The 10,205-nt window shown below is 42.3% G+C and overlaps 1 protein-coding gene across 2 annotated transcripts; it reads left to right on the forward strand.

The window, feature by feature from the left end:
- The first annotated feature begins 118 nt into the window (after positions 1-118).
- On the forward strand, positions 119-9,974 carry si:ch211-220i18.4 (SRSF protein kinase 3). Of its 2 annotated transcripts, none has more exons than XM_039009991.1 (12): positions 119-501; positions 4,152-4,255; positions 4,999-5,107; positions 5,208-5,295; positions 5,592-5,679; positions 5,791-5,897; positions 6,040-6,205; positions 7,878-7,954; positions 8,369-8,476; positions 8,750-8,819; positions 8,940-9,032; positions 9,379-9,974. In XM_039009991.1, exons 1-12 carry the CDS (start codon positions 449-451, stop codon positions 9,561-9,563), a joined length of 1,248 nt encoding a protein of 415 aa, XP_038865919.1. In that variant the 5' UTR covers positions 119-448; the 3' UTR covers positions 9,564-9,974. The 2 variants fall into 2 exon arrangements, with proteins under 2 accessions (XP_038865919.1, XP_038865920.1); XM_039009992.1 differs by having other exon boundaries at positions 4,155-4,255.
- The last annotated feature ends 231 nt before the right edge of the window (positions 9,975-10,205 follow it).

The raw sequence follows: 10,205 nt of genomic DNA on the forward strand, positions 1-10,205 counted from the left end.
GTACTTTTATCTAATTATCATTTTTTATGAGGTAAAGCATTTTGTTACTTGCATTGAAAAGGTATTATTATTATTCCTTGTTTTGATATATCATACTGTACAGGTATTTGCACATGGTGGAAAAAGGGGTGCCCTGGCGTTCCTGTGAGATCATGAACTGTTGGACTGGGGTCGTTAAACTCCCCAGTAACCCTACACAGCTGTCATTTCCTCTTCCCCCTACCCTTTCACAGCTGTGGAGAGATATACAGAGTGGGGGTGAAGGGAAGAAAGAGCAAAAGAAGAGGACAGGAGAGAGCTGGGGGGTTGGGGATTTCCATGTTTAGACCTGGCCGGCTCCTCATACATAAACACTGCTGACTGGTCACAGGCAGTCAGAGTCCTACTGTATACAGGCTCTGTATACTCAGTCAGAGTCCTACTGTATACAGGCTCTGTATACTCAGTCATGGAGAGGAATACGTGCTCAGCTCAGACTTCTGTACAGTTGGCTCAACAAACGTAAGTATCATCTGTTCTCACTTTAAGTATGCCAGATCTAGAACAGTACACTGACATGATAATTACTCATTGAAAGGTGCACCTCTCAACCTGTAACCTGGCTGCCCACTAAATTGTCAGTGATACTCACATGTTACTCATAGCAAGTCACAAAATCAATGAGTGGATGCTTTGTATCCTTTTCAGTAAGAAATATTTTTGAGGAACAGGTCTTAACCAGAGGACTTTAACCCTGTGTGTGGTTGTTAGCTAGCCCGGTGCCAGTCTCTTCAGCTAACATTCTACTATTTGCCACTCCTTGTCATTGACAAGGAGACCAGCCTTTCTGCCATCTTCAAATATGAACATTCTATCATTACTGAGATTGAGGAGAACAGAGGAGCTGATCCTGATTCGATAACCCTCACAGCTATCCTCCAATCACAACGATTATCCAAATATTATACAATGGGTGGGTCTAATCCTGAATGCTGATTGATTAAAACCGCATTCCAGCCGGTGTCTATTCCACAAGTTACCACCGGCTAAATCTATGACGCTAAAATGCCTATTTACTCTGTTCCATCTGACTGTGCAATCCACTGTCTCATCAGCTATTTATAAACATGATCTCCACTATAAAAATCATCTAGACATTATCTCACATTTCTTTTAGACTAACATTTAGTTTTCAACATATTTGTATAAACTTTGTTGTCTGTCTCTCCAACATTTGCAACATTATTTCAATATTCAAATTCGATCTCCACTTGTACCATAGTAATGAACGAGTCTGGAATCAAGACAAGACAGACAGGCAGGCAGCATTTCTCAACCAATCAAAATCATGAATCAGCTGGCATCAGTTTTATGGTTATATATACAAAGAAATGTCAATTGAAAAAAGGTCAAATGAAACAAAGTGCAGCAAGTTTGCCGTCTTTCCCGCTTCAGTTTGAAGTGATTGTGTTAGCTGTGTTGTTGGCTAGCTCTTTTGAACAACAGTGTCCTGACGAGTGAGCACATGTTTTATGCCAGGCAAAATCACACCTCATCAACTCATTGTTAGGGATGTATCCAAATAAATGTCTCTAGAAAACAGCTTAAACAAAGCAAATGAAGCTACTTTGCTGTTATTCTGGCTTTTTGACGTGACTGTAAATTAGCCGTAGTTGGCTATCTAGCAATCAAGAGATAAGAACGTTGCCAGCCAGTATGGATATTGAACAGTATGCATATTGAACATTGACTTTTCCTCAAGGCCAGTCTCTATGGCAATGACATAGAGAGGCAGGAAGTGGAATGTTAGCTAAAAAGACTTGTACCCAGACTAGCTGTTGGCCTCAGTAAATGGAAACCAATTTATAGCTTGACCCTAACCTTTTTTTCCATGGCCAAAGAGGCAGGGGCTCCATGTATAGCTCGCCTGGCACACAATGAGAATGTGTGCATTATTTTAGTGCCTGTGGAGGTGAATGACAGTTTAGAGTTTCACTGGGTCTGTCACAGTGTCAAGGACCTGAGCCAATATCCACGCTCTGAACTGGAGCCACAACATTCTGAGAGACTGTCCTGGAGAGGATATTTGACTATAAATAAATGATTCAGAAAAGGAGCAATAATTGACAGATCTACACAAGACAATATTTATAGTACACTAACCTGATACAGCATATCCTAATGAATTTGACCTTTGCCTCTTTTACGGAGAGTCACAGTGAGGTACATGTAGGCAGTGGTGATTTTAGCATGTAAATCTTGGTGGGGCAAAAACATTATAATATGTGGGATGCTTGCCAGCAAAGCCACTACACAACACAACACTAAACAATACATGAATTGCACTATAACGGTGACAAACGGTGCCCACAAACTGTTAGATCCTACAAAAAGCTGTCCCAACATCTTACCACTTCTACACCTGGCTATCAGCGGAGCCTTGTCTGGCAGCGAAACAGTTAATTCAGCCTCATTTACTGCCAGGGTCAGGCACATGGGCTACTAACAGCTTACTACACAACATACACTTAGTATTACTTTCTTAGCTACAGTTTACATATCTCCCTGGCATATTATGTAATTTTTGCAGCAGCATACAAGACATTTTTGGACTCACCTTGTGCTGTGCTCACTTGAACAGGAAGGTGGCACGGCGGTCCTTCGTGGGCAAATTTTGTCGTCAAAGTCTGGCTTTCTCTGGATTTATGGTGCTTTCAAGACAACTGGGTCGAATCATGATGACATCATTGATCTTTAGGTCGTAACTTTTGAAAGAGGCCCGAGTTCCCGACTTACAATGATGGTTCAAAATGTAAATGCTGAAAATGTATTTCCCAGTCGGAGCTCGTTTTTTCCGGAATTCCCAGTTGTCTTGAACTCACTGAAGTCAAGTTTTCGCAGTTGCGAGTTAACAGTTGTTTTGAGTGCGGCACAAATCATGCTTCATTGACAGCATGGCCAATGTTGAATGTTTATCATTTTAAACATGGAAAATAGACACTTAATCCCAGAGTTGGAACACACAGCCGCTGCACTGAATAGCAGGCTAGTGATTGATTTGCTATGCTTGCAGTTAGCCATTGTCACTGATTCCTTCCAAATCACTCATTGTTGAATTTGCAATTTCTACCCTGTTGTGTAATGTTTATGTCCAATGACCGGTGAGCACCGAAACATTTTATCTATAATTTCTCTTCGTTACTTCTCTTCATACGACATGGATTAAAAAGGATTTGCCAGTAGATTGTAAACTTTAGTTATTTATTTATTTTGAATTTCTTTGCAAAAAATGTGCCGCTCAAAACAGGTGGGGCTCTACCCCATCTGCCCTGAATGACGGGTTGCCACCGCATGTAGTCCATCTGGCTGTAGACTATTGTGAAAGATGGTTTTGTTCTCTTTTTAACAAAAATATATGCCTTATAGAAGTAGGACATGTTAATCACAAAACATAGCGTGACTGCAGAAAAGCTGTTGTTAATCTAGGGTGTCGACTGTGCAAACCACAAGGTTGAGACAAGATGGAAAAATGCTGAATAACAAGAAGACAGGAACTGAGGAATGTGTAGCCACCGACAACTCAGCTCAAACTTCACAACAAACACGTCCGGATATCTGGATCCTGTGTGCTGTGAGGCTGGGACCAGCCTGGGCACCACCGATAGGCTAGCAAGTTTAAACCACGCTAAGCCTCTACTGTGACAGGCCAACTCTAAAGTTGGAACAACATCTGTCACAGTATAAAAGAAGATGTCTGTACTATTTCAGTCAGTTCTCTGCTTTACCCTGCGTGGTGATACAGTGAACCCGTATATACGAAAATTGCATTTACCATTTATCGCTTATGTTAAATAAAAATACTTAAAGTATATTCGGTGACTCTGAATCACATTTGATCCTGATACCAGATTCGATTGACGCAACCTTTTACACTATAGTGGCATGTCTGAGACCCATTCTGAGTCCTGTCGGCCGGGTATCCATGTGAACACCCATGGAAGTGTCTAAAAGTAGTCTCACCCTGTCTGCTCCCAGCAACCCGACACTGACTTAGACACAGAGGGGTCACATCTCTGCCCTGTGTGGGATCAGATAGGTTGACAGTGTGTGCACAGTATGTAGACAATATGTGTCTTTGTGTAAGTGTATTAGCATGTGTGTGTTTGTTGCAGCAGTAAACCTGGGACATCCAATGGACTTGATAAGCTGAGTCGTTTGGAACAGCTAGAGCCAGAGGAGTCACTGGACAGAGAGGACCCCCGAGAATACTGCCATGGTCTGATATGGGTCTACTCACTCTGTCTTTCTCCTTACATGTCTTGTTGTCCTATTCACTCCCTTCCGGCATACACATAGTCCATTTCAACACAGTAAATACAGTAGTGTTGAGTACTGTGTTTACCTTCCGTGGCCTCCAACTGCTTTTAAATGCTAGTAAAACTAAATGCATGCTCTTCAACCGATTGCTTCCCATACCTGCCCGCCCGACTAGCATCACTACTCTGGACAGTTCTGACTTAGAATATGTGGACAACATAAGCATTAAGCAACATTAAGCATCAGCTGTCAGAGCAGCTTTCCGATCACTGTACCTGGACATAGCCAATCTGTAAATACCACACCCAACTACCTCATCCCCATATTGTTATTTATCCTCTTGCTCTTTTGCACCCCAGTATCTCTACTTGCACATCATCATCGGCACATCTATCACTCCAGTGTTAATGCTAAATTTGTAATTATTTCGCCTCTATGGCCTATTTATTGCCTTACCTCCCTATTCTTCTACATTTGCACACACTGTACATCGATTTTTATATTGTGTTATTGACTGTACGTTTGTTTATGTGTAACTCTGTTGTTTTTGTCGCACTGCTTTGCTTTATCTTGGCCAGGTCGCTGTTGTAAATGAGAACTTGTTCTCAACTGGCCTACCTGGTTAAGTAAAGGTGAAATAAAATAAAACAAACAAAAAGTTGTAATAATAACTATTTGCTATCATCCTGTATGTTTCAATAGGGGGGTACCACCCTGTTCACATTGGAGACACCTTCAACAGGAGATACCAGGTTCTGTCTAAGTTGGGCTGGGGATACTTCTCCACTGTATGGCTCTGCTTGGACCTCAGGTTCATTCACTATGTTGCTGTGTGGGGATTTACTCAAATATCTTCTTCTTGTCATATAGGAAAAGCTCCAGTGTGATTAAAATAGTGTCTGTATGTGCAGGTTGGGCAGGCGAGTGGCCGTGAAGGTTTTGAAGAGTGGAGAAGGATTCACACAGGCTGGGCAAGACGAATTGACTCTGCTACGCTGTGTGAGTCTCCCTCCTTGTCTCTCTTCTTTGTATTTCTCTTTCTCTGCTTCCTCTATCACTTTCTCATCGTCACCCCTAACTCTTCTCTAAGGGCAATAGGGCATACATGAATAACACTTTTTGCTCTTAGTCCACATGTTATTTATCTGTCACTACCACTTATTCACATCCACCCATGCTATCATGGTTCATTATTTTTCTCCCTTGTCTCATCTCTCTCTATTTAAACAAGTACTCGACCAGTATAGTCCAGACCCTGACTCTGACCTCTCTCACCCGCCTCCTCTCCCCCTCAGGCCAGTGGTCCCACTGCTCGTCACCTGCAAAGCCGGAGGATAGTCCAACTACTGGATGAGTTTAAGATAGCTGGGGTCAACGGGGTTCGTATCCTTTCTCAGACTGCATAGTCATGACACACACACACACGCACACAAACCTGCAGCAAAATTTGACGCCGTAGGGAGCGTGTTTGGTTCCTTGACCTCCTGTGTGTAGATGTATGTCTAGTGCTGGAGCTGCTGGGACCAGACCTCCGCTGTTGGCAAGTCTGTTTTGGAAACCCAGGGCTATCGCTGTCTTGGGTCAAACAGGTCATTGCTCAGGTAAAAGAGTGACAGAGTTCATAGTATGAGATGAGTAGAAACAGCTGGGGTGTCATTATCGAATCACTACACTAATAAATGCATCTTTAGTTTGATGCAGGAGTTGTTTGGAGTTCACAGTGCCATCACTCTTTCCCTGTAGGTTCTTCAGGCATTGGACTACCTGCACACTCAATGTAAAATCATCCACACAGACATCAAGCCTGAGAATATACTGTTATGTTTGGAGGAGCAGAACCCAAAACAGACAGCAGGGGGCAGTGCCTGTCCATACCCTGGGAAAGATGCCAAGTCAAGGAGCACAGCAGGTAGTGTTCACTGTCCAGCTACAGATGTTATAGAACTCTGTAAGGTCATATGACTGAGTGGACCAGAAGATTAATCTGTTTACTGTACATCAAGGCTAGTATTCTGTTTCTATGTCACTTCAGATTGTCTGTGTCCAGTATGCTGTTGAAGTGTTTAAAACTTCTTATGGCTGCAATCCCGTTAACGGGATCGATATGACAACAGCCAGTGAAAGTGCAGGGCGCCAAATTCAAACAAACAACAGAAATCTCCAAATTAAAATTCCTCAAACATACATGTATCCTATACCATTTTAAAGGTAATCTTGTTGTTAATCCCACCAAAGTGTCCGATTTCAAATAGGCTTTACAGCGAAAGCACCACAAGCGATTATGTTAGGTCACCGCAAAATCACAGAAAAACACAGCCATTTTTCCAGCCAAAGACAGGAGTCACAAAAAGCAGAAATAGAGATAAAATGTATCACTAACCTTTGATGATCTTCATCAGATGACACTCATAGGACTTCATGTTACACAATACATATATGTTTTGCTCGATAAAGTTCATATTGATATCCAAAAACCTCAGTTTACATTGGCACCATGTTCAGAAATGCCTCCAAAATATCCGGAGAAATTGCAGAGAGCCACGTCAAATAACTTAAATACTCATCATACACTTTGATGGAAGATACATGTTTTACATAGAATTAAAGATACACTTGTTTTTAATGCAACTGCTGTGTCAGATTTCAAAAACTTTATGGCAAAAGCACAATATTCAATAATCTGAGAACAGCGTTCAGCCACAAAAGGAGGCCATACAGTTACCCGCCAAATTGTGCAGTCAACAAAACTCATAAATAGTATTATAAATCTTCCCTTACCTTTGCTGATCTTCGTCAGAATGCACTCCCAGGACTCCCACTTCCACAAGAAATGTTCGTTTTGTTCGGTAATGTCTATCATTTATGTCCAAATAGCTATTTTTGTTAGCGTGTTTGGTAAACAAATACAAAGTCAGGAAGCGCGTTCACTAAAAGCAGACGAAATGTCAAAAAGTTCCGTAACAGTCATTAGAAACATGTCAAACGATGTATTGAATCAATCTTTAGAATGTTTTTAACATAAATCTTCAATAACGTTCCAACCGGAGAATTCCATTGATTTCAGATGTGCGATGGAACAGAGCTCCCTCTCATGTGAACGCGCATGGTCAGAGCATGGTCAGGTCATGGTAGACCTGACTCATTCCTGTCTCCTTCGGCCCCACTTCCCAGTAGAGGCATCAGACAAGGTTCTACAGACTGTTGACATCTAGTGGAAGCCGTAGGAAGTGCAAACTGATCCATATCCCACTGTGTATTCAATAGGGGCTGGGTTCAAAATCGACCAACCTCAGATTTCCCACTTCCTGTTTGGATTTCTTCTCAGGTTTTTGCCTGCCATATGAGTTCTGTTATACTCACAGACATCATTCAAACAGTTTTAGAAACTTCAGAGTGTTTTCTATCCAATACTAATAATAATATGCATATATTAGCAACTGGGACTGAGGAGCAGGCAGTTTACTATGGGCACCTCTGGGCACCTTTCATCCAAGCTACTCAATACTGCCCCTGCAGCCATAAGAAGTTGAATCAGATCATACCCTGTACTGTATGTTGTTTATCTCTTACTGTCTATTCAGAGAAGGACCTGGTCACTCCCATCAGTCTGAAGGAAATCACAGTAAAGATTGCTGACCTGGGAAGCTCCTGTTGGGTGGTGGGTATGATCAGTCAGTCAGCGATTGTGAAATAGCGTCCCCCATGCAATTACTACAAATGCCTCATTTACTAATTTCATGTTGTACATTGCTCTCTGTTACTCTTTTTTTTGTATAGTCATTAGCACAGTAAACATGACCCAATTTTAGCTCCAAGAAGCAGCCAATTTCAAAATCCGCAAAAGTAGATTGTGCTGATTTATTGGTGTGTGGAACCATGCCGCACGCCGTAGTTTAAAAACTCAGTGGATAGCGCTAAAACATTGACGTCATATCTGAATTCCGACATCTTTATGAACCGTTGCCATTCGTATTCAGTAGTTGGTTACAAAATAAGAGTAACTAATGTGGGATACTGCCCTGGGGTCAGGACTGTATTTCACATGCTGCCTTTGCTCTGTGTGACATTCCAGTACAAACATTTCTGTGAGGAGATTCAGACCCGTCAGTACCGCTCACTAGAGGTTCTATTGGGCTCTGACTACGGCCCACCAGCAGACATCTGGAGTGTAGCCTGCATGGTAAGAGAGACAACCACCATACAACCAACACATCAGCAACAACACTTATAGTCTGCATCTGTTTACAGCTTCACTAAAGTAAAACCATGTTATCTCCTGTCTCCTCTGATTCACTTGCATCACTTAACTCTTGTACCATTCAGTTACCCTTCCAGTCTACCAGCACTCTTTACATCAAGACAAATTCACCCACTCCTTTAGCACTAAGCTTAATAGATAGATGCCACTACAGAATAGTTCCAGGCAATTAAATTCTTCTTCTTTTTATTCTAGGCTTTTGAGTTGGTCACTGGGGATTCATTATTTGAGCCCAAAGCTGGGAAGACCTTTTCTTTAGAGGAAGGTATGTCGATATTAGGCGTGACAAATGTTGACATAGGATTCAATGGAGATAACATTGTGTCCACTTTGTGACTTTTGCATAATTGTTTATCCAGTGGGGTTTTGGTTCTGTTACCTCCAGATCACATCGCTCACATAATAGAGCTCCTTGGCAAAGTCCCAGCAGCAGTAGCCTTGTCTGGCAAGTATTCCATGGAGTACTTCAATCGCAAAGGTGAGTGTGTTTGGGTCAAGGAAAACCTGGCTGAACCAAACCCTCCCCTAACCCGGACGACGCTGGGCCAATTGTGCGCCGCCTCATGGGTCTCCTGGTCATGGCCGGCTGTGACACAGCCTGGGATCAAACCAGGATCTGTAGTGACGCCTCAAGCACTGCGATGCAGTGCCGTAGACCGCTGCACCACTCGGGAGGCCGCCTTGCAGATGCTCATTTTGACAAATCATAATGTACTTTTTTTGTGAAGTCAAACCTACAAAGAATACATTTTCTTTCCAAGTCACAAAGCTCTCTTGTACTTACCTCCACTGTCTTTCCTCCTCTCTATCATGTGTTCTCCCAGGTGACATGCGTCATATCGGAGTGCTGCGGCCCTGGGGTCTATATGAGGTGTTGGTGGAGAAGTACCACTTCATGCTGAAGGAGGCCTCTCTGTTCTCTGACTTCCTGTTGCATATGTTGGACTTCCAGCCGGAGAGGAGGGCCAGTGCTGCCCAGTGTCTCCTGCACCCATGGCTTAGCTCCTGAACCCTGGCCCTGGAGCCAACTTGATACCAAGCTAGTAGATAAATGTGTTATATAAAAGTGTTATGCAGAGACAAACACAGTGGTGCTGAGTCACTAAGACTACGGGAAAGATATACAGTATACATTTTGCCAACTGGCAATTGCCAATGTTCCGGGTGAAATGTACTATTTTATGTTCATTCATTAAGTAAGACTAGATTTGTCTCTTCTGATAAACGAATGGGGCATTTGATTATCTGTAGTGTAATGAATGTATGAAGTACAAACTTATATAAGTGTTGTATGATTTACTGAAATGTAGTACTTGTGCTCAAGACTTTCCACAGCTGTGCTGCACAGTGCACTGCGCCAATTGTACTACTGTATATTTGTAGTTCTTTTTTACAGCATACAATAAATCATGTTTTGCTAGAAATGTATTGTTTCCATTGTCTCTTTTGGGCTTACATCTGCATGCCTTCTCTTTTTCGTCTACTTGTAGTTTCCCCAAGATGGTGGTAGGTACTTAGTGCAAGATGGCGTCGACAAAGATGGTCGCCTCGCTTCGAGTCCTTAGGAAACTATGCAGTATTTTGTTTTTTTATGTATTATTTCTTACATTGTTACCACAGGAAATCTTAAGTCTTATTACATACAGCCGGG

Source organism: Salvelinus namaycush, chromosome 16 (genome assembly GCF_016432855.1).
Source record: "Salvelinus namaycush isolate Seneca chromosome 16, SaNama_1.0, whole genome shotgun sequence".
Lineage (NCBI taxonomy): Eukaryota > Metazoa > Chordata > Actinopteri > Salmoniformes > Salmonidae > Salvelinus > Salvelinus namaycush.